Source organism: Simochromis diagramma, unplaced genomic scaffold (assembly GCF_900408965.1).
Source record: "Simochromis diagramma unplaced genomic scaffold, fSimDia1.1 OVJJ01000361.1, whole genome shotgun sequence".
In the NCBI taxonomy this organism is placed as follows: domain Eukaryota; kingdom Metazoa; phylum Chordata; class Actinopteri; order Cichliformes; family Cichlidae; genus Simochromis; species Simochromis diagramma.
Window position 1 is genome coordinate 7,687,709 of NW_024386860.1, and position 24,001 is coordinate 7,711,709.

At 38.1% G+C, this 24,001-nt stretch overlaps 2 protein-coding genes and 1 long non-coding RNA gene across 5 annotated transcripts; 1 reads left to right on the forward strand and 2 right to left on the reverse strand.

Annotated features, from left to right (window-relative positions):
• Window positions 1-1,805: 1,805 nt before the first annotated feature.
• LOC120732575 (trypsin-2-like) lies at window positions 1,806-3,471 on the reverse strand. Its single transcript, XM_040030290.1, has 5 exons — window positions 3,343-3,471; window positions 3,094-3,247; window positions 2,749-3,008; window positions 2,256-2,389; window positions 1,806-2,134 (listed from the first exon to the last, which is right to left on the reverse strand). Exons 1-5 carry the CDS (start codon window positions 3,380-3,382, stop codon window positions 1,982-1,984), a joined length of 741 nt encoding a protein of 246 aa, XP_039886224.1. The 5' UTR covers window positions 3,383-3,471; the 3' UTR covers window positions 1,806-1,981.
• Window positions 3,472-4,912: 1,441 nt separating this feature from the next.
• On the forward strand, window positions 4,913-5,484 carry LOC120732583. The gene is made up of 3 exons (XR_005695611.1): window positions 4,913-5,031; window positions 5,201-5,237; window positions 5,365-5,484. It is a non-coding gene; the product is annotated as an uncharacterized LOC120732583 (long non-coding RNA).
• On the reverse strand, window positions 5,477-22,384 carry cblc (Cbl proto-oncogene C, E3 ubiquitin protein ligase). 3 transcript variants are annotated; one of them, XM_040030273.1, is made up of 14 exons: window positions 22,206-22,384; window positions 21,166-21,543; window positions 14,679-14,825; window positions 14,444-14,600; window positions 14,017-14,138; window positions 13,508-13,645; window positions 13,334-13,421; window positions 13,066-13,197; window positions 10,440-10,625; window positions 9,740-9,892; window positions 9,497-9,543; window positions 8,321-8,395; window positions 8,101-8,156; window positions 5,477-6,779 (listed from the first exon to the last, which is right to left on the reverse strand). In XM_040030273.1, the coding sequence occupies exons 2-14, from the start codon at window positions 21,537-21,539 to the stop codon at window positions 6,649-6,651; spliced, it is 1,806 nt and encodes a 601-aa protein (XP_039886207.1). In that variant the 5' UTR covers window positions 21,540-21,543; window positions 22,206-22,384; the 3' UTR covers window positions 5,477-6,648. The 3 variants fall into 3 exon arrangements, with proteins under 3 accessions (XP_039886207.1, XP_039886206.1, XP_039886208.1); XM_040030272.1 differs by having other exon boundaries at window positions 21,166-21,546; XM_040030274.1 differs by having other exon boundaries at window positions 10,440-10,622; window positions 21,166-21,546; window positions 22,206-22,382.
• Window positions 22,385-24,001: the final 1,617 nt, after the last annotated feature.

Genomic DNA, 24,001 nt, shown 5'->3' on the forward strand with positions numbered 1-24,001 from the left:
CAGGGGTCTGTGACCCAGAATTTATTGAGTTTATTTTGTATTTTTGATTTCTTATGTTATATATATATTGGAAATATGTTAAGTTGTTGTGTGTTGTGTTATTAGTTAAGATTTATCCATCCATTCCCGCTTATCCTTTTTCAGGGTCATGGAGGGCGCTGGAGCCTATCCCAGCTGTCATAGGGCGAGAGGCAGGGTACACCCTGGACAGGTCGCCAGTCTGTCGCAGGGCCAACACTCGCACTCACAATCACACCTATGGGCAATTTGGATTATCCAATTAACCTATCCCCACAAGATGCATGTCTTTGGACTGTGGGAGGAAGCCGGAGTACCCGGAGAGAACCCACGCAAACACGGGGAGAACATGCAAACTCCACACAGAAAGACCCCGGCCTGATGGTGGAATTGAACTCTTGAACCTTCGTGCTGTGCAGCTACAGTGCTAACCACCGTGCCACCGTGCTGTCCTTAGGATTAGTTAGGACGTAGTTGAGTTTTATTCTAGTTTTTAATCTATGTTTCTTGATTCAAACGTTTTTTCCTGTCGTCTATGCAGTTTGTCTTGACGTCAGTGTTTTTCTTTCAGTTATGCCGGTGTGTTAGTGTCTCCCAGTGTTCCATGTTCTAATTGTCAAGCTTGTGTTGTCATGTCTACATCTCTCTTTGTTTCCTGGTTTTTTGTTTTTTTTTTGGTGGTGTTTTGATGTTCAAAGTGTTTCATTTTAATTTCACCTGTGGTGCCATGTTCATTTGTGTCAACTGTGCTTCCCCAGGTATTTCCACTTCCCTCATTTTCGCTCTGTGTTTTTAAGTCCCCTGTCTTCCACTGTTCTTTGTCGGGTCGTTTGTTTGTCTTATTGTCAGGTCATGTCATGTCAGGTTACGTCACAGAGTTTTTGCTCATACTCATGCTTAAATTTTTTCACTTTTATGTTTTGCATGTTCCCGTTCAGGTTCATGTTCTTGTCTCTTGCTGTTGTTTTATAGCTGGTTTAGTTCTTTCCCAGTTTAAGTTTTAGTTTAGTTTCGCCCTTGTTTCGCTTTGCCTTGTTTTTTTGTTTTTGGACATCAGTCTTCTGTGTCTGCTTTTCGGTCCGTAAACACACCGGCGTACCCCGCCATGACAGGATCTAGTGATGTACTGATGTATTCATGGCTTTTCTGCACCTTATATATATGATCATTAATTGCTTTTTTCTTTCTTCTTTTTTAGTATATAACAATTATGTAAATAAGTTTGTTTTTTATGCTTTTTAGGCAACAAATATTTGGGAGGAAAAAATGCATCCCCAAAATAAGCGGCCAGGAGGTAAAGCTTGTCCAAGCATCTGCACACTTTAACATTAACTATGACTTTTTTCAAAGGTCCATGTTTTGAAAAAAACTTTGGAAAAATGCCTTATATCTTCAACTACAGGTCTTCATGAAATCTCCTTGTGTGTTTCTGCCACCAGATCTTCTGTTGAAGTAAACACTTCTTATAAAACTTTCGATCTTACGTGCTGCACAATAATTTTCAATATTTAGTATTTACTGTTATATTCACATAGGGGGTGGGGGAGTACAACTTCTGACAAAACCGCATCAAAAGCATGCATAAATAAGTTGAATATAAAAACTGTTTCCATTGTTGAATGAAGCAACTTTATGTGTTGAGTTTTGCATCAGTCACTCATGATTGTAAAAGGGTAGCCACACTTTGACACAATAATTACATTTTTTTAATATGAGACATTACAGAAATGTCTCATAGTAAGACATTTGCCAAAGTGGCAGAAACATTACAAATAAATACAAACATATTGATGCAGAATAGCTGATTTTATTTATTGTGCCCTCAGATTGGTTTTTCCTTGTGACTCTGTCTTAGCCTGCTGCTTTTCTTTCTGACACTACCCACAACCACCTCCGTTCTCTGTCTCCTTCAATTTCAATCTCTCTGTTTTCCCTTCTCTCGTGAAGTTCTAGAGATGACAGTCTAGCTGTATCGAGAAATAGTGTCATTGATCCAGGAAACCAGAGAGCAGACTTTGGTGTAGACACCTGGAAGGTTGGGCTCAGCACAGCCCACGCCCCAAGAGATGATTCCCTGCAGCTCCCCATTACACACCAGAGGGCCACCAGAGTCCCCCTGAGCAGGGGAGAGGAAGCGTAAGAAGAGAGCAGGGTTTGTTCATCATCTCATCTCATTAAGGTTTACTAATGAGTATACTATTCAATGGTATACTATTCAAGTAACTGGGTAAAAATACCTGACAAGCATCCTTGCCCCCTTCCAGGTATCCAGCACACATCATGCTCTCAGTAATCCTTCCAGGGTAGGAGTTCTCACAGTCGTTGTCAGACAGAATTGGGACTTCTACACAATGTAGCTCATATGAAAATTCTGCAGTTGAGAGAAAGGAGAGGGGATTGTTATCTTTACTAAAGTATTCAGAGCATCTGTGTGCATCACAACCACATCATGCTTGCATGCCAACAATAACTGGCTTCTGAAACTGGTGTAAAATAAGTGCTCTGCATTCATTTTTTAGAGTTTAGAGTCATCACATTAAGCCAAAAACAAGCTTTCTACAGAAAAGATTTCTTAATTATTGAAGGTTTTAGTTCAAATGTCTTCATATCTATGAAACGTTTTAACTATATTTTTTAAATTTACCAAGGTTTGTGAGAAAATTCTTAATATGTTGCCAAAAGCAAGTCAATTTTTCAAAACCTTTTTTGTCAAAATCAGGTGGGCCTTACCTTGACCAGGGAATGTCTGCCCCCATCCAGATGCTGTGCACATATCCCCAGGTGTGGGACAGGCTTTGGGTAAAGCAATAGGCTTGACGTACTCGTTCACAGTAACAGGGTATTTCAGTTTCATCAGCATGATGTCATAGTCTAGGGTAAAGTAATCAAAACTCTCATGTGTGTAGATGTCGTCAATTGGCATATACTGCTCTGTGCCCTCAGTATACCAGATTGTATGTTCACCCACAATGGCAACATGGGTAGAGGGTCTGAAAAGCAAGCAACAATTAAATTATTACAGTTCTCTTAGACACACATAGCAAGAATTTTAAAATACAAGAAGTCGGTACAAACATTTTCCAGCAGTGGGCAGCAGAAATGACCCACTGGTTGTTAATGAGAGCACCGCCGCAAAAGTGGTAGCCCTCATTGAGGGATACTTGCCAGGGTTGAGAATGAGCTGGACACTCGTAACCCCCCACAATCTTGTCATCCAAAGGGACTGCAGCTGTAATATGAAGGAAATACAACAAAGTTCTATTCATCAAAGTTAAAAGTCTGTGTTACTCTAAAATCTTTGAGCATGATGCAAATAGTCTTTACCTGCAGTGCCCAGGATCATGAAAACAATCAGACCAATCATCTTTTAGCTTGCTCAAGAGCAGACTGGATGCGACTGACCTGTTATTCACAGTATTTATACATCAGCTTCTGTGACCTTCCATCCACCCCTCGCCCTGGACACCTTCATTTTTCCATCCACCTACAAACCTGCCCACTAAAGTCAACAACATATCCCTTTTAAAAAAAACCCACAATTTTGTCTTATTTTTGACAGTCTTATTTGCATACCTTCTATTTATGTTGGTGACAGGTGCAGAAATGACCCCCCCCCCCCCCTTTTTTTTAAGCAACTATCAACTACTGTGTTTGTACATACTGCCATAATTCAGGAAAAACAAACAAACAAAAAAAACAAACAATGTAGGACTACTTTTATTTTCTTGCTCCTGAGAGCACAGATGGTTTCTTTCTCACTTCATTTGGCTTTTATACAAACATGACCAAAAGCAGACCCAAACACTGACACATTTGAGCATTTTCTATATTTTTCAAACAGAACTATCATTCATAAAATGTTTTGACAGCAATCATTTCTGTAATAAAAGCCATTTCTCCAGCACAACTTTATATGTATTGTATTTTCTGCACAAAATAATGTTTAGAATTTTTTTTTCTTGAAGAAAGGACAAATCTTTCATATCTGACTTTAGTATCCAGGTAACAGATGTCGACATGTACGTACAGACTAGTTTTAGCAATTAGGGGGTTAATTAATTGAAATTTATACGATAATAAAAATGCCAGCATATAATTTTTGATTTGGGGTTCCGGAGTCTTACGATTTGCTTTATAAAATATTGCACATCATTACTGTCAGTAAGAATTTACAGGAAAGCTTCCATACGAGAGTTCAGGCTGTGAATGAAATCCAGACTTTCAAGCTCAAGAAGTCTAAAGGACATTGCACACACACACACACACACACACACACACACACGCACGCGCGCATGCACGCACGCACACACACACACGCATGCACACACACGCATGCACACATCAAGGCCATTCACTCAATCACGCACACACACATACCCACCTGCTAACGACACACAAAGACCCCCACCCCCCTTCCCAAATGAAGCCAAGCAGATGCCCCACGGAATCAGCAGCAAAACTGGGATGCAGCCAGATGGGCCCGCGATCCACCAGTGGACCCCCATCCCAGGCTGTAGCTTGCCAACAATGAGTGACCTATGTGAGAAGCTTAAACAGGTGTTAAATGTGGGGAGATAAGCGATTTGGATGAACACTTAGCACCAAGCGGTAAGAACAGAATGCAGAGATACAGACGGGGTCAACATAACCAGGCAAGAGAGGAGGAGCAGGAATAGTTGGAGCACACAGACTATTGCAATATGAGTCAGAGTGTGCCTAGGTGTCTTCTGGGCATTTGCCAGACACCATGAGACTGCTGACTCTGCTGAAGGTTGGATTTGCTGGTAAAAATACAGAGATACACACATACATACAATGTACATATCTCTGTTGTAATGACACAGATTTGAAATGAAATTCACTTCAACTGTTGTGCGACAGTGACAGTTACTCGTAAAGATGGCAGGAGTGTGAACATCACCATACATGGCCTCACTGAACAGACTACCACATCAGTGATGGTGTGCTCATCAGCAAGCAGCGCGTGCTCTCTGTTGCCCACTGTTGGTACAAGTAAGTACTCAGTGTTGGAAACATGAGTTTGTGCATTACTTTCTTTATTAAAAAAATAGATAAACTAAATAACTACATTAAAAAGATCATGTTGGTGTATGACAAATTTTTGGATCTTAGATAATCTGTTTTAAGGATTTTGTTTTTCTTGTTTAATCTGCCTGTACAGAGAAGCTGAAGAATGACATCATCACCTGGCTCCCTCAGTGAGTGAAAGAAAGGATCGGCCCTGTCTGCGATTTACTTTTACACGACACAGTTTAATATTTCCATTCACTGATGAAATACTTCAGACAAACCGCTGAGGCTTATTTTATATTTCTGTGTGTGCAGGTACGACTATCAGACTCTAGATTACGACATCACACTGGCCAAACTCTACCAGCCCTCCGAGGTGATTGAGGCTGTTGTACCGATCCCATCGCCCACGTGCTGGACAAAAAAAAAACTAATAAATGAAACTTCTTAGTATACACACATTTTTTGATTGGTCTGTTTGTATTTAATGGAAAAAAAAAACATCAAATAAAACTTGAAGACCAAAAATGCATCAGTTACAGGTTACTGTATTTATAATCGGTTACAGATGTAAATAAAGCTCCTTCACATTATTCTGACCGCCTTTTAATGTATCACTTTATGTCTGGATAAATTCAGCATTTATCATTTCCTGTACAGTTTTGATGGTAATCTTTCTACGTCAGATATAGTAACACTTACATATCACTTTCAATATAGTTCACGTCTGAACTGCCTGAAGTCACACAAACTGTGCATGTTTCTCATGCATCTTTCCGAGTTACTCTGTTCACTAGAGAATGACCTAAACAGCAATAACCTGTACATAATAACGCTCTCTCTCATTCTTAGACTGAAATGTTCCTCTGTGATGCATCTTTGCTTTTGCCCTTCCAGAGAAAGGGTCTTTCTGTGACTCTGTCTTGGAGGTACTTGATACAGCTTGCTTAGCAATATCCTGCAGCACCTTAACACTCACACATACTCAAAGACCCTTATTTGGAGTGACGGGGAGAGAGAAATAAATGTTCAAAAAGTCTGGTTTAAGTACACATGCAGCATGTCTTCTGCATGTAGGTCAAATATCATATCTGAAGAAATTGTGAAACACTTTTATGTAAAACTGAATGACTGTAATGTTATTTATCTGCTGTTTTCAAAGGGTTACAACTGCTTTATCAATATAGAGGCCCTTCTCTACTCTTATAACATTTACAAGAACAAACTTATGTTACAGATTAAAGAAAGAGGTAGGGTTTTTCTATTATTTAATAAAAAATCACATTGTCAAATATTAAGCCTCTCCTTAATTTCTGTTTCAGAGTGTCAGTAAATACTTTAACTCCAAAGAAGATCTAATGTGACACTATATTTAGGAATTAGTACTGAACCTACCGTGTTGCTAATGGCAGTGCAATTATCAAACAGTAGGAGGCCACAGTGGGCAATTTTTCTGTTAGTCCCAAACACTCCACTCATTTTCAGCAGTGCAGCATGCACATGGTAGTTTGCAGCATTAAATATTATTTTTTTTACATTCAACAAAGGCTGATTTCTTGGATGAAATTAAGTCTATTGACTCTACGTGTTGTTTGTCACTCAGGATGACATTGTTCTCTTCATCTCTCCCTGAGCGTACTTGTCTTTTCTGAGCCCTGGTCTGCTCATCTCCTTTTCCTTATGTCTTCTCTCCATTACAGGGATGTTGGGTCCGAGCCAGGGTATTCCACCTATACACAATCAAACAGAGATTTCACGTGAAATGCACAATATTCACAAGAAGTCTAGCGGGTTAAGGTGACTTACGTTATTCATGTAAGTGTATAGAATCTCATCTCCAACTTCTGATAAAATACTAAAACAATAATACCTAAACCTAATAAATAAGAGCACCTAAGGGGAATTCAAAACAAATCAATTTCACAGTTTTGACCTGAGAAAAATGATCTCGGTGCTACCATTATTATGCTAATGTACTGCAATGCGTCAAAAATGAAACTATTTTTAACAGTATGAGTTCAATTTTCTAATTTCCTGTCATGACAAGGTGAACATGTCTGAGATGTAGAAAAGAAATCATAAAGAAAAGCAAGTAAAGCTTATTAAGCAAACAAATATATCCCATTCAAGACCTGAAGAGGCCTATTTTTCTCTGCAGTGCAGCTGTGTGTCTTTAATGTGTTTTTCATTTTTAGAGAAACACCCATAAAAAACATGTGGTTCAAAGCGTTGAATGATTTCAGTATGTTTCTAACTGTTTTCCAGTCTTGTGCATCAGGTGAAATTTCTTCAGTTCGTTTTAAGATGGAAGGTCCTCTGCATGTTTGCTCACATTACTGTATGTAAATGGCCTGAATTTATATAGCGCTTTTCTAGTCCCTAAGGACCCCAATGCACTTTACACATCCAGTCATCCACACATTCACACACTGGTGATGGCAAGCTACATTGTAGCCACAGCCACCCAGACGGTATCTGAAAGAAATTTAAGAAGCACACATACAGCATATGTAATTCACACTTCTGTATTAACTTGTTGCACATTATACTTTTTTAAACATGTTTAAGGAAGCATTATTCTTATTTCACCAATCATGCAGCAAGTATTCAGACAAGTCAAATTAGCAATACCACGCTGCACTGACAATGTTATTGAAATAGTCAATTATAAGTATTATCAGCTCCTTACGCATGGTAAATGGTCTGTATTTGTATAGCGCTTTACTAGTCCCTAAGGACCCCAAAGTGCTTTACACAACCAGTCATCCACCCATTCACACACTGGTGATGGCAAGCTACATTGTAGCCACAGCCACCCTGGGGTGCACTGACAGAGGCGAGGCTGCCGGACACTGGCGCCACCGGGCCCTCTGACCACCACCAGTAGGCAATGGGTGAAGGGTCTTGCCCAAGGACACAACGACTGAGACTGTCCAAACCGGGGATTGAACCGGCAACCTTCCGATTACAAGGCAAACTCCAAACTCTTGAGCCAAACTCTCATCGCCCAGCAAACGAAGACGAAAGAAGGTTGTAACAACTATGACTTACTGTCGTCAGCTCTCTGAGAGGAGGAAGGAAAGTTTGCTTCTCTCAGGTGTTCCACGCTGTTTTACAAACACATAAACATACCAGTAAATTAACTCCTTCACATGAACCATCCTGTCATTATGACTACTAACTGCACTACATGCATACATACAAAATTGAATTAAAAAAAAACAAACTTGTTTATTGCTGTGAAATTTAAGTGGAGACAGGAGTCAATCACCTGTGAGAGAAAGGGCGTGGTCTCAGCTCACCAGCGTATTCCTCTTCACTGCCGTGTAAACCCTCCGTTCGACAACTAAATAAAGACAGAAAAATATATTTTATCACCTGAGTTGTTTTTTTTTAAATTTGATAAATCATTGTGTAAATAATGTATTTTCCATTAACCTAAGCTAATGATCCTAGATAGAACAACCATCAAGAATAACCTAACAAGCAAAAACAGAAACATTTGGATTTTTAAAAATTACCTCTCGGCTTTAATGCGTAGTTACAAAGCATAAAAACATTTTAATTATTTTAATAGTCTCAATATCTGTATAGATTCAGTAACTTGGCTTGCAGGTCGCCTAGCCATTTTTAATCATTTTATGATTCCTCTAATTAAATATTGTTTGCCAAATAACAATTAAATCTTCCTTTCCAAAACAAAATGAGAAAATAACATTAAAACCGGTGTAGTTTGTAAAATTAGTTCATCAAAGCCATCAGTTGTCACAGAAGCAGCTTTTTACTTCTCTGAAAGAAGACTACCAGGTGACTATAAATAAAGCTAGAATGTCATGGATCTTAATTGAGTAGCAGGAAAATGCTCTTTCTAGCATACAAGCAGAGAACCTTGATGTAATACTACTGCGATCTCACCAGCAAGGTTATTAAAGTAAACTAAAATCAAACTAAGAACTAAAACTAGGTGTGAAAAAACATTGTAAAACATTGTAACATTGAAAAAAAAAAGAAAAAAGAAAATTAAGGTAGAAATATAAAGGTAATATCTTTAGTTTTAGTATCTCTTAGGTTGGTAAAAATGTTATTAAAACTTGCTGGTGAGGCAATTTGCAATAAATTATTGGACATGGTTTGTAAGACTACTACTTTCCACTACTTAAAAAAAAGTTTTTATTGTAATACGTATAATGATTTTCCTAAATCTTGATTTAAGATCATAATTTAGGATCACAATTTAATAATTATGAGACTAAAGACATAAAGAGACTAAAAAAAACTAAATTAAAACTTTTAAATTAAAACATTTTTTTGTTTTCAAACAATAAAAACTCAACTAAAACTTGACGATCCACTCTGGACAGAGATAGAAACTAACCTGAACTAAAAAAGAAATGGAATGAAAATAAAAACTAATTACAAAATACAAAACTATAACAACTCTGCTCACCTGTTTGTCTGTTTTCTGTACCTTTGCGTTTCACTGCTACTTTGAGGCTGCAGGAGAGAACAAACACAGTGACTGTACAGGCGTCGGCTATTGCGCATATGCACACGGCAGTTGGTAAATCTTTTCATTACTTTTTTAAAAGTTTAGTCTCTTGGAGAACTGGACAAATGCAACATCTCACATTTTCAAGCTGCCATAACCAAGAAGAATATGCAACTAACCTGAATGCCAGCAAGAACTTACCGAATAAGAGTTGGAGTGTTTGGGCAGTGTCTTAATTTCAGACGTCTGAAACTGGACGGAGGGAGAGGGACAGCGTGGCATTGTATTATTTTTAGGGGGTAAAGGTGGAGCGCTAATGTGAGAGCTGGGAACCTGGAAGTCCAAACTGGAAAACTGGAAAATAAATAAATAAATAAATAAATAAAAATGATAATAAAAAAAAAATTACTCAATAGAGAGAACTTCTTTTAAAGTGGCAGAAATGCGAATGAGGATGCATGGTGCACACAAGGTGCCTGGATTTTACTGTATAACAACTATTTAAACACAGAACTACAAATGTCTATTTGTATAGTCAAAAAGATGTGAAGGTGGTTTTATGAATCTATACTTGGGCAATGTTGCTTTCAAGTAATGTGACTATATATAGCATCCTATAACTAGTATTTAAGCAGAAGGTACATTGCAATCTAATGAGTTTGCATGTACTTATTTTATTAACCAAAGATTAATGACTAATTTAATTTTGTCCAAACGATGACGTCGAATGAAAACTACATGACAAAGTTGACCTGCTAGAGGCTATACATGCAAACAATTATTTTCTCTTAACCCGATGGCAGGCCATACTATGGCTGTTGATGGCAGACCAAAAACTCAATTTGCTAGCACAGCACAGCTAAAATTAAACAACATAGAACACGGAAATGTATTTACACACCTTCCTCAGGGCAGCTATTTCCTTTACCATTTCTTCAATATCCACATGATCCTCTTCGTCGTCGTCATCATCGCCCTCCTCCACCAGCACCTGATCGCTGACTGGCACGTACGGCTCCAGGAGGATGGACTCTGTTCCTCTGATGTCGCAGCGGCAGTATGGGCAGGTTTGGCCAGCTGACTTCTGCTAGATGAATATCAACAACCCATCATCGGAAGAGGAAATGAGAACGTTCACATGAATGTGAAGAAACACCCATTCTCTTCAGCAGATTAATATCTTTTAAATTGTACAGTATGTAGTGGAATATGTTGAACATGTCTTCAAAGACAAAGGCCTCTGGCTGTTTGAAAGATAAAGATAGTGGAAAATACCACGTTCAACAGACCCTGTAGATTGTGGTTTTCCACCTCAACATAAAAGGGAATCGTTGTAACATGCTGCTTTTGCTTCCGCTACTATAGCACAGAGCCTTTGTGTTTTTCCAGGTTTTGATGTGACCTCGATTTGTTAATATGATTACACAGACTGCTCGCCATACTATGTTATCTATTTTTGTACGCTGGTACGTCTCTAGTTTTAACAGGGATTAATGTTTATAGGGAACCTCACTACAAAATAGTTCTTTTCATTACATTAGTTCAAACATACGTTAAATCTAACTGCCCGGAAGTCTTTTGTTGTGTCAGATGATCGTCATTAAAATCCCTACTTACAAATTTTTCACAAAAGAAATAAGACATAGATTTCACTATAGCTGTGTTTATGACTAACAGAAACACCTTTAACCTCTCATGAATAGTATGCCAAGATAATGGTTTATGCATCTTGCGCACAGTTGTACAGAAGGAGCAATGCATACTCAGCAGGAGGTTTTTTTCTAGATGTTTATCAGCAGCTAAATTATTGGGCCGTACTCCAGATATGACAGAATGAATGAGTTAGCAACATGCAACAGGACAGAAATGAGAGGATATGTAGGACATTTCCTTGAAACAGTGATGCTGTTTGCCATCTTGGAGATTACATAATCGATATGATGAGACCAAGATAAAGAGACGTCTGACTTAAAAACTTCATGTTTACGTTTCCAAACAACAAATCAATCGAGAGCCTATCAATAAAAAAATTCAGGGCCACTGTAAAAGCATTCCTACTACAGAAATATGATGCATGTAGTCTATAAATGTTCTATTTCAAACTCTTACTGAATTTAACATACACGTTCTGATACTTGGTATGCTGCTGCAATGCTGATTTTGTTTTTGGGTTATGTTCCTTACACCTTACATGTCTATGTAAAGTAAACTTACTGTTAAAAAGAAAGTTTGCTTAACCTTAATCTCATAAAACTTACAACCTTTCCGTTGTGGTGTGGCATCCATGAAGCTCTTTGAACTTTCTTTTCAAGTTAGTCTCTTTTTCTCTCTCTCCCTTTCTCCCTCTCTCTGCCTTTCTCCTTCTCACATTATGCGCACACTTTTTCTCATAGTGAATGTAACCGATGCAGCTTAAGGAGGATGTGAGGCTAAGCTCACACAGGAAGTCCTGAGCCAAATGTCAGGACATGTTGCTCTGCACCTTCAAAAAAACAAACAAAACACCTACTGAATAGGTGGAGGGCTTCTAGCTGGGATTGTCTGAGTAAAAGAACTAGCCAGAGACCATGAAGCTATAATTTGACAGCTGCAGCTTTAATTCTGATTGGACGTCTTCTTTGTCACTCTGTAACTCGAAAGAGGAAGCAGGAAGTTGGGGAAGCCCCCCTGGAAGAGCACACACGAAGTGCATACAGGACATGCTGTACACATGATGACTGAATTTTCTTTGGCTGAGAAATTTCTGTCATCTAAAGAGGTCAAATGTAAAGTGTATTGAAACATCAATATCACATGATATTCTGTACATTGTCCTCAGATTTTCACGTTTATATTATAGTGAATAGGCTATGAGCTACTTTGTATTATCTCTATTATATACAAATAAATAATGGTGACATTATGAGAGGATGATTCTTGAGTGTCATGCCTCGGCTATCAAGCTATAAAATCTAATAGGTAATCTAAAAATAGCTCAACCGAGCACATATTACAGGTGCTTTATAAGCATTGGTGCACTCGATATTGCCTGAGCTCGACTATAATTTTTCATGTAAACAAAAAAAAGGAAAAAAAGAAAAGTGGAAGAGGAAAATCACTGCCATGTAGAAGTGTGATAATTCCATATTATTTTTTGGAGATAATATATGAATACTGGGGGAAAAAATAAATCAAGGTAGTTTTTCAGAGTTAAAATAACTTCTTGCCAATCCTACATTTTAATAAAGTGTTTGCATGAGAAATCTTTTTTTTGCACCAACCCCAAACCACATTCAAATAACCCGCATTGTTACAGTACAGCAGGACTGCAACCAACGACCAACCCGTGGCCTAAAAAACTATATCTAGTTCAGCCAGCCCAGACTGTTTCACCCCAGTGAACACACAACAACGGTTACAGTAACTGTCTGTCTCCCTTCAACGTCTCTGTATGAGCGGGATATATTTGAACATGCGTCTGTGAATTTGAATGGATTTAAATAGGTTACAGATTTGAAAACTTTGAGTCCGTGGATGAGGATTCATACCTGCCAGCCTGTGAGGCAGGTTTGGCACAGGAGATGGCCACAGGGCTGAATCCGGGTGTCTTTATCCCTCTCTGTGCATATCTTACATAGCTGGTAGGTGCTGCCGATCTCACAGTAAAGCTCATACTGTTCCTGTTTGGTGGTTGTATTTAGTCAGAGAGACAAGACAACATCTCAGGATATTATCTGTTTTGTCTTGGCAAAGGTTCGAGATGCTGCAGTTAGTGCACTTTAAATAGATAATGATGTATAAATTGCAGCCACTCACTTCTGTAACTTTAACTTTTCCTCTGCTGGCTGGTTCACACAAGCTTTTCAAGTCAGGGTTCACATCCCGGCCATCTGGGTACAAGTAGCTGCAGGCACAGAAAAGCACAGAGCTTAGAGAAAAAACACATAAACAAAAGAAGCAATTCAGAGAAATGTACATGTTTGTCCTAACCAGCCCTGATTGAAGCCTTGAATCAGAGCTTGGTAGAGAGGTATGTCCTCCGGGATAGTCTGGATGATGGCACCATCAAATGTCACGTGGCCAATAGCCCACTCCCCCATTTTTGTACAGCTCAGACGAAAGACATAGCTGGGAGGAAAAGGAAAACATGTAGCTCACACAGAAAATGGAAAAATAACCACATTAAGAGACATTGAGGTTTTCCAGAAATATCAGCAGAAGATTTTTCACAATTTTCAAATGGTGTTATGCAAATTAAATTCCTCTCATTCTTAGCTATAATAACAATAAAAAATTTGCACTGCATGATACTTTTGGCCATGGCTAATGTTTGTTTGTTCTTCAAACATTTCTAGAATAAACCCCCAGAAAACTAAAGGTATAATATTGGAGCAATAAATGAAAAGATTCTCTTATTTATATATATATTTATAATCTTGAGACCTTTTTCATATTTTCATATTTTTTGAATATTTTCTGAGTGATGCATGAATCCTCACCTCCCAGGTCTGTGCAGGTAGTGTTCCAGACGAGCTATAACCTGGTCATAGGTGAGGAAGGCCATGTAGCCTGGATGAGTCACGGCCAGCTGGTTCCAGTTCATTAAAAGAGTCCTCCACGGCTAAAAGAGATGAGGGAAGAGGATTTGATCTTGGATACTGCATGCCTTAATCTTTTGCACAGCCTTGTTAGTGACACTGTCCGGTCATCTCCTCTAAAAGGGCAACTGATCTGTTTAGTGTTTGGATTTGTTCTCATTGAACAAACATGAGCTTTAGCGGTGCTGTACGGTTTTCTTATTTCATCTATCGTGCCAAGCTACAGTAACTAGCTACTGGTAACAAACCATTCTCTGACAAGCAAAAATGCAAATAGACATATTTCCTACACCATCTGGTTCTTAATGTAACAAAACTTTCACCTTACCTGAAACAGTCGCGTGAAAACATCAAACTCAAACACAGAGATGTGATCGTTGCAAGTTAAGTCAATGGTTGACTTCAGAGCCATAGATTCCATCCCTTCCTCAAATGGATGTACATTTCTCAGCTGTTCTTTAAAGGTATTCCACTGCACTATACACCTGTCAGAACACATGCTTAACGTTTGGTAGATGTAAACATACACATAAGACGATGTCAAGAAATGTTTCAATACTAACTTGTCGCCAAATGACTCCCTCCAAAAGTCCTCAGCTGCAGATAACGCCACCCTGTATTTGTCACCCTGAAAATATCCTCCTGGATAAAAGGCCTTCAGCTCCCACAGCATGTGACTGAACAACAAAGTCAGCTTGGTCAAATTCCTCCTGAGAATGAAAGACGTCACAGACTTTAAGCTCTGGCTGCAGAAACTTTTATGGAAACATTTATAGTTTTGCTCCACAGTGTCTGAGTAATCATGGAATACAATCTTTTTCTAGGCAGAAACCCTTGTGTTTGTGAATCTCAAGTATACACAGTGTTCCTATTTAAAATGAGTTTTCCTAAAGCTTTATGTAATTGCATTAAGTACAAATAGATATCTGAACTTTTAGCACTGGTGCACAAATATAGGCACTGTTATATACTACCTTTCTGTTTCAGTTGCAAGAAATACAGACACTTTCCATAGATACAAACACACAAACAGAATCAAACACACTCAACAGGTAGTCCACCTTGCAAACAGGATGCTGCCTGCTGCATGCTTGTCTGTAAATACCACAAAATGTTCCATTGGCCAGTGTGTCACTTTAGGCCAGTCTCAATAGTCTTCTCAGGCACTTCAAAGGCTTTCTATAAATATAATTGATATTTTTGATAGTTTTATTTTGATGCTACACATCACATATTTATAACTTTTAGTTTAGTTAACAAAAACTTTCTCTTTTTGCTAGAAGCAACTTGATGCAACTCTCAAATGGGAGTATATTAAAAAAAATAACAACAACAACAACAACAACAACAGCAATAACACCTCCCCACCACATACACACACATACACATGTTACATTCAAGCATGCCATAATGTGTAGTGTTAACAAGTAAGGGTCTGTCCTCCTCCATGTGTTTTATGCAGCACAACATGTATAAAAATGTGTTAAAAAGCTAGTGCATGTACTACTACTGAACTTTGAAAACACAGAAGCTACGGACATTTAGATATGCTTTCACTTTTTACATGTGGGCATCTGTAGTTCTGTTTACTTTATTTACTTTACAATAAATACAATGAACAAGTAGAGGAGGGCTTTAATTTATGTTTCCATATTTATTGTCTATATTGACTAAAAAGCACTACTGTCTGTTTCAGCTCTCTGTGCACTAATCCCAATCAATAATTAGAGTATTTAAACTTACTAAGGAAACTAAATTTCGTAACACAAAGTATTTCCTCTTTTCTAAAACTTTTATGATGCAACTCTGGAGGCAATCATAACTGTTGAAATATTTAAAATTCTTTAGAAATCTGCTATTGTGGAAAGTGGTTATAGACTTTCCACCTCAATGAGAAAAAGAAAACCCTCTATGGTGTTAAATAGAGTACTCAAGAGTAATAGTAGAGGAGGAGGCGGGAGGAAATGTGTAAGCCACATCTCTCACTCTGGCTGGGCCTTTGTACTTAAAAATATCATTCAAAAGACAGAAACACTGCACTGAATAGAACCATAAACACATCAGCTAACATTAGGGGAAGTGCTTTAATTCCTTTTATTATGAGATATAATAATTTGCATTATAGTAATTTGGTGTCATTTGTAGCTGAACATTGTTGGCATGTTCCTCACCAGCTTGCGAGTGACCTCAAACAGTTTGATGTGAAGTTCCTTGTTACTGTTGCTTTCTTTCTTTTTTTTGCATCACACAGCAAAACAGAATTACTTCAAGTAATCTCTGGGTCAGTAACCACCTTTGAACTCTGCCAGCACCAAACAAGATGTTCCATGGTGCAAGATTTCAGATTTAATTGACAGGTATGTAAGTGAAAGAGAGCCGCTTGCATCGAACACTATGGGAATATTTCTCCAATTTGAAACAATTCTGCATGTTAATATTTAGAATCATAATCATATAGCTATTATCAGTGTTTCTTGTTTTTTCAAAGAATACAGATTCGTGTTTAAAACCATTTGCAACACCCAAACTATGTGGTAACCACTACTTGTTTTATAATATAAATTCTGCCATAATTCAGAGCAAGACTATTATAAATCTACTCCACTTCAGAAATTTGATAGTTGTGTGTAGTTCTACAAAACACTATGTGAGGCCCCTTCCTCAGTCAAAATGACAGTGCACAAATATTTAAAAAAAAAATAGATAAATAACTGACAGACTTAAATGCATCATAAGTAAGTAGCTAGAGCTCTTTAGATATAATGTGGCTTGAGGGCGATCGTGGCTCAAGAGTTGGGAGTTCGCCTTGTAATCGGAAGGTTGCCGGTTTGAGCCCCGGCTTGGACAGTCTCGGTCCTTGGGCGAGACAGTCAGTGCGCCCCAGGGTGGCTGTGGCTACAATGTAGCTTGCCATCACCAGTGTGTGAATGGATGGATGACTGGTTGTGTAAAGCACTTTGGGGGACTAGTAAAGCACTATACAAATACAGGCCATTTACCATGCGTAAGGAGCTGATAATACTTATAATTGACTATTTCAATAACATTGAAATCTGTAATCTGGCATTGCTAATTTGACTTGTCTGAATACTTACTGCATGATTGGTGAAATAAGAATAATGCTTCCTTAAACATGTTTAAAAAAGTATAATGTGCAACAAGTTAATACAGAAGTGTGAACTACCTATGTTGTTATGCTAATGCTGCAGCTGTATGCGTGCTTCTTAAATTTCTTTCAGATACCCTCAAAGTTGTCAGCGTTTCGCTTATGATAATCTTCCAACCGCTAAAGCTTCCACTGTTGGTTTCTGTCGTCTCAAATAATAATTAGATCTCACTTCTGTTTTTAATTTTTAACAGGCAGAACTTTCATGTAAAGAACTGCTATTTCAGCTTCCAACAGTCAAATACTTTAAAAGCAGACTGAAAATTTGCTTATTTGTATGAGCTGTAGCAGTACAATCCAAAAAAAACGATGAGAATATAAAAGAGATTTGTTCTGATGTCTAAACCACAATATGTATAACAATTTGTGAACTTGCCACATGACTGACCATGCAGGATTTGTGGTATGAGAGCCATCTGTTGTACATGCTTGAGATTCTTGAAGATGACGACATAAAACTGTAAATATGGGTTATGTGATTTTCATATTCTACGGGAAAATCATCTTTGAAAACAGCTGCTGGCTGTGAAATTTTAGCAGAACTGAGCGTACATTGTGCAGCATGCAGTGGACTCTATAGCGTTACAGCCAGCTCCCCAAATGAACCAGCAGAAGGGATAAGAATGATATTTAAACTGTAATTTTGATGTTGATATAATTATTTGTATATTAACTTTGTCTTTTAACATGCTAAATAAAGATTTTTTCAATGTATAATATAACCGAGCTACTTCAGTTAGTAGATCACTGTCACCTCAAGCAGTTTTGTGGTTTGAACTGACTATGGTCAGGTGGAACCTTTCTGTGTCTATTTTTACTGTGCGCCCCAGTTACTTTTCACCGGTTAAAGGTTTACATGCAAGCTTAACTAATGGTGCTAAGTTGGTTGCAGGAGTGGGGGCTGCTCTCTATATTAACCCTGTGATGGAGTAGTGACCCGTCCAGGACAAAACTCCACTTATTTCGCAGTCGCTGCACAAATTTTGAGCGCTGCTTTTCAACAGCAAACCGGCCAGCGCCTTGGAATAAAGCTAAAACATTTAAATGTAATATCAAAGCACATGAAGGTTAATGCAACTACATCCAGTCAGAACAAAAAAAAATCATCATCAATCATCATCACCAGCTAGTTGATAAAAGATCGGACTATATTTTAGTTGGTGCTCACCGAGAACACTGCAAATCAGCTTTTCTTTATTCAGCATTCACGCTAGCTAATAAATTTGGCAGGGCGCTAAACTTGTGACAACAGAATAGTTATTTGCTCACTCAGTTCTGAACTAACACCAGTTGCAGGTTGGTATATTCGTAGGCAAATGCGGGCAAAAAATCGTGCTCAAGGTTAGACAGTCTCTTTCTCACACTGCTCAAATTCAAAGGATGTTGTTGTTGTTTTTTCTAGTTTCCCCATATTAGCATCACAAAAGTGCAAGGTTGGCTCTTTTCCACCTTAATTATTAGTATTCCAAACAGGTGCAGGAAAATGCAGCCAACACTCCACATATAAGTAAGTCTATTAAGCTGTTCCAGAATATCCACTTGAATGAAACAGCAGACAGAAAGTTATAGTACAAACAGAAAATATAAGTACAGAGAGTAAAGTCTTATTTTATTTTGCCTCAGCTTCTATAGGTGGTTTAAAATAGTTTTTTCTTCAGTGCATTTAATTTGTTTAAGGATGAGCTTAAACCTCTATCACTGCTTTCAAGTAAGACTTTTAAATCAGGCAATTATAATGGGCTATATTTAATTTGAACTTTTTTTCCTTTAGTAATGCATAAGTGGTATAAAACCCTTGGTCACAGGATACTGGAAGAAGAAATGGGGGAAGGTTTTGCTTTTTTCTTTTATAGTCTATTTAATATTCCTGCAGAAGTTGAGTTTAGAGAGACAAAACTCTTATGGTTTCTGTTACCTAAATTCATTCCCACAAAATTGACTAGCCACAGCACCTACATTAGATACTCTACACAAGATTTGACACTAGATCAAATGACGTAAATTGAGAGTCTTCGTATTTTACAGTTCCTTTGGTATATCAGAAAAAAAAATTGGCTTGAGAACATGATCTGGTTGAGAGTGAAGGAATCGTAGTGTAATCTGGCAATAATAATATCAGATGGATGTTCACTCATTTTGCTTTTTATAATTTTCTGTCCAGTTTCTTTTATTAGCATCTGGTTAAAAACACATTGTATTTGCTTCGATTAGGAAAGCTCGGGTATTTGCGTTACTTGGATCGGCATGGCCGATTTCATTTGTGGCACCAAAAGAAATGGAAAGTCTGAAAAATTCGAATCTAAGATCTTACAGTGACTTGCAAGATAATTGGTATGAAGCGGAGATGTCAAACTCATGGTCAGTGGCCACATACAGACTGATTTAATCTCATTTTGGTCAACTGTTGCACAATACCCGATTAAATAAGACCTCAGACCTCTTTTAGTCTTAAAGAAGTAGAGGTACATTTTAACAGTATTTAAACTTCAAGCTTAAAAGTCGCTTATGACTCCATTATATTTCATACAGGAATATGCCACAAAAATGTCTTGTTTCCCAAATCTGACAGAAGTTCTAAAACCTTCTTAGATAATTAAATAATTTCATTTTTCAACAATTTTACGCAAAGAAAAGTTAACCCAATTCATCTCCGTCAGCTGAATGGCTTTCATCATCACTTTTGGCATTAAGTATCTGCCTACAGTAAAGCTTGATATTCCAGGTCTGACAGCCATGGATTACTGCAAAACACTACAAAGCAGCGATTAGAAGTGGTAAATTAAAATAACACAAGTCCATAATGATGACAAGCACGTATATTTACATAGCAATAAATTATCCAACAGAACTTTCTATTGTCCCTGCCACACTAACAGACTGGTTCCTGCAAGAAACTATGAAAAACTGCAAACAAAGTGGACAAATTCATGGGTGGGAAGCATTTTGATAATTAAAAACATCACATAGGTACATATAAAGGTATGACTGGCATCATAAATGACCACTACTTGAAGATTATTTAAATAATAAAACAAATATCCGAGCTGTATTGTGAAAAATAAGTGCTGTTGGTCAGTTTTTCCATATTCAGTCAGGCTGCCATCGTTACAGTTAGTAATGCATAGGCACGGCTCCTTAGCTTAACCATCCCTATAATCGAGGCGTCGTGGTAGGCCGTGCTTTTGAGAAGTCTGACAATGCTTCAGACCTCGTTCGGACAAAGGCCAACATTTCAGACAATCACCTTTATAACATGTTCAGTTCTTAACAACTTGATACACAACGCTTCCAAAATTCGGTCAGAAACTGATTTCCTACTTCCGTACATACGCTGCTGTTAAGGAAATTTGACCTGTGAGACTTCTGGAAAGTTTAGTGAGGATTTTCTTAATTACTCTCTGAAAATCTAAAAACATATTTTTGGGGCCAAAAAACCAGAAATTTAATTTGGCAGATTAACCTGTTAATCTGTCCCCCCCCCTCAAAAAAAAAAAGAAAGAAAGAAAATGTATTATTATTTGCGATGACTTCACATGTCTTGTCACTTGTCTGAACAAGGCCAAAATACTGAAAAAAAGTGCATGCTTTCACATATAAGAGACTAGGATCTAGGATGAGTTTGTATTTTTGGTTAAACTGATGAAAAACATAAATGTAATCTAAACAAATGCTAATTTTACAAATGTCACAATGTTCTGTTATAGTAAAAACGTAATAATGAGTATGTTACGCAGAGTTTTCTTTTTCTTAAAAAAAAAGTTGTTCTTTGTTCTCTAAACAATTTCTTGGTCTTGAAACATTTTGGTGTTTCAAGACCAAACTTTCCCTCCTACATGTGTTCATTTGTGCATGTGTATGTAGATGCCAGCCAGGGGCCCTCTCACCTGTAAGTTGAAGTCTCTTCATATATCTTCCTCCGTCCTTCTTTAAACAGCAGTAGAGCCCGCTCTGTCTTATCAAAGAGGTTTTTGATATGGATCCTCAGGTACTCTGCCTCGTCTCCGTGTGGCACCTGTCCACCTGCTGGCCTGAAGTCTTGGAAAGGCTCCCAGACCTGGATGAGCAGCACTGAGGTCTCTGACAGCAGCTGTGGTAGGTATGGCGGACTATTTCTCAGTCCAAGCCGAGGGGTACTGCACAGCTGTTGGAGTTTATCCAGTCTTCTGAGGGTCTTGCCCACGAGCCGAAGATCACCACGAGTGGGGGGCCCGGAGCTCAAATTCGGGCTCCTGGACGCGCCCAAATCTGCTGCCGCCATTGTTCTGCTAATGTGAGGTTTCAGGTGAAGTCAACCAAAAACTCAGTCTGTGAGTCTGTGAGTGTGTGTGTGGGGGGTGTGCCAATAAATATCTACAGTTCTGCTGTGTCAAGAGATGTGTAATCGCAATTTTTGAATGTGTGTGAATATTCATAAGCAATGAAGCTAGTGGTTGGTTCAAGTTTTTGAGCGTTCACTCTGATATTTGTCTTTAGAACGATATTTGCGTGCCATCATGTTAATCTCAGAAGCATGCATCTTGTCCTCCTTAAACTGCATCCATTGTTGAGCCATAACAATCCAGTAGTATTACATTATCCAGCAACAGACAATAGGAGCAGTTACAATTACGTTTCATTTAAAAAGGAAAAGAAAAGTGTGCTCTTCCAGCCAATACAGCCACTTCTACTGATTTTTCGCTCACTCCTGTGTTCGAAAATACAAGTGCTACAAAACAAATTCTACATTGTAAGTTTAACTTAATACGGACCTTACAACACTCGAGGTCAAGAAAAGCACTAAAAATAAAACACAAAGAGGCACTGAGGCTAACACCAAGCTCTCAAAACATTTGAAACTTCTGCCATCACGCTCCCTTCTCCTTTCTCTCTTTCTCTCCACCCCTACACATTTATAGCAGATTTTAAGCACTGTACTCTTGCTTACCAACATCTCAGCAGCAATGCAGTCCTAGAGCTAGTGCATCTACTGTCAGCACAGCGGAAACATGTTTTCTGTCATGGCCTGAAACATTACTGTTTCTCCTTTGTCTTGCTTGATGTCACTCTGCCCCTCGTCTTGATTGTCTTGCTGCAACCAGGAAACCAAATAGGTTTGTTTCTTTGGTCTATTGCTCAGGCAGACAAGCGGAGGGAGAGAGAGAGAGAGAGAGAGAAACAGAGGGAGGGAGAGAGGTGGGTGGCAGGGAGGGAGGAAGACAGAGAGGTGTGGACTCAAAACTAAACTTTTACTAAGAATGAAAGCAGAGTGCAGCTAAACTAGTCACTATCCAGACAGGTATACAAGTAACTAATGAGCTGGACGCCTGTGAAATGAATACAAAGGTCAAAGAACCGTCATCTTCACCTCACTGTTTTGTCTGTATAACGTTTAAATTAAATTTATTTACTCTGCAATTAGATTTTTATGTAATATTGCTATCTGGGATGAAAATGTAAAAAAACAACTGCCCCCAAACTTTTGTATCGATTGATGTAACATAGATTAAGTTTATCATTTATTTTGGACATCTACTGACTTTTCCTCTGGCACCACCATGAGGCAGGTGTTTGCTAGTTTTAAGATGATGCTTTAACCTTTGTCACGTATAAACAGGGTGACTTCACGCAGAATTTTAACTTGTCCTTCAGGGCTATAGAATTTTTATGACAATGGCAATTTTGTTTATATAGCACATTTCATTACATGTAAACTTCATAATCTTAACACCTCATCTGCTGTGCTTTTCAAAACAGTTTGAAGACTTCTGGGCACTGAGTTTAGAAATTTCTTGAGTTTTGGTGTCAGAATTTAGTCCCATTCTTTTATCTTAAAAAAAAAAAAAAAAGTCCTATTGTTGCCTGATATGGGTTTACAGCTGCTGAAGAGTTTGTGGTCACACTTGATGTATTTTTTTATTTAACCATTCAGCAAATATTCTCAAGGTGAAAGATCTGGACTGCAGTGCAATTCAGCACTCGGACTCTTCTCCGATGAAGCCATGCTGTTGTAGTAGCTGCAGTACGTTGTTTTGCATTGTCCTGCTCAAAAATACAAGGCCTTCCATGAAACAGACATCATCTTTAGGGGAGCATATGTTCCTCTAAACCCTTTATATGACTTTTAGGATTCACAGTTCCTTAAAAAACATGCAAGCTGCCCATACTGTGTACACTTACACTGCATCCCTATACCATCAAAGAACATGCTGGAAGGTCTCCCTCTTCTTTAGCCTGGAGGCGTCTGTGATTAACAACAAGAATATAAAATTTGGGACACAAAAAAAGGAAAAAAAAAGAAAAAAAAAAAAAAGAATATAAAATTTGGACTCATATGATCATGGATCAAATTCCGACTTTTAAAATGAGTCTTGGCCCACAGGACACAACGGCGTTTCTGGAGTATGTTTAACTATAGCTTCCATTTCATTTGATAGAGCTTTAGTTGCTCTCTGAATCTTTTGATGATGTTATGCATGTTATGTTATGTTATGTAGATCATGAGAGTTGCAAAGTCTTTCCAATTTGATGTTGGAAACACATCAAATTGGATGTTGGGAAACACTGTTTTTGAAATATTCCATTATCTTTTTATGCATTACTTCACCGATTTGACAGCATTTCCCAATCTTTAATTCTGAAAGACTCTCCCTCTCTAAGACGTCTCTAGCTAATCATGTAACAGATCACTTTGCTTAATTACTTTCTAGATTAATTGCTGGATGTTCTCCCTTTTTGACATTT

Bases quoted from the DNA above. Each gene is read 5' to 3' on its own strand.
- cblc (XM_040030273.1), bottom strand. From the start codon at position 21,539: ATGGCGGCAGCAGATTTGGGCGCGTCCAGGAGCCCGAATTTGAGCTCC. The intron at 13,422-13,507 runs GTTAGGACAAAC...CTGTGCCTGCAG, and splicing joins CAAGGCTTCAATCAGGGCTG to CTACTTGTACCCAGATGGCC. The intron at 8,157-8,320 runs GTGATTGACTCC...TTTGTAAAACAG, and splicing joins CCACGCCCTTTCTCTCACAG to CGTGGAACACCTGAGAGAAG.
- LOC120732575 (XM_040030290.1), bottom strand. From the start codon at position 3,382: ATGATTGGTCTGATTGTTTTCATGATCCTGGGCACTGCAG. The intron at 3,248-3,342 runs GTAAAGACTATT...TTCATATTACAG, and splicing joins CATGATCCTGGGCACTGCAG to CTGCAGTCCCTTTGGATGAC. The intron at 2,135-2,255 runs GTATTTTTACCC...TCCCCTGCTCAG, and splicing joins GGGGCAAGGATGCTTGTCAG to GGGGACTCTGGTGGCCCTCT.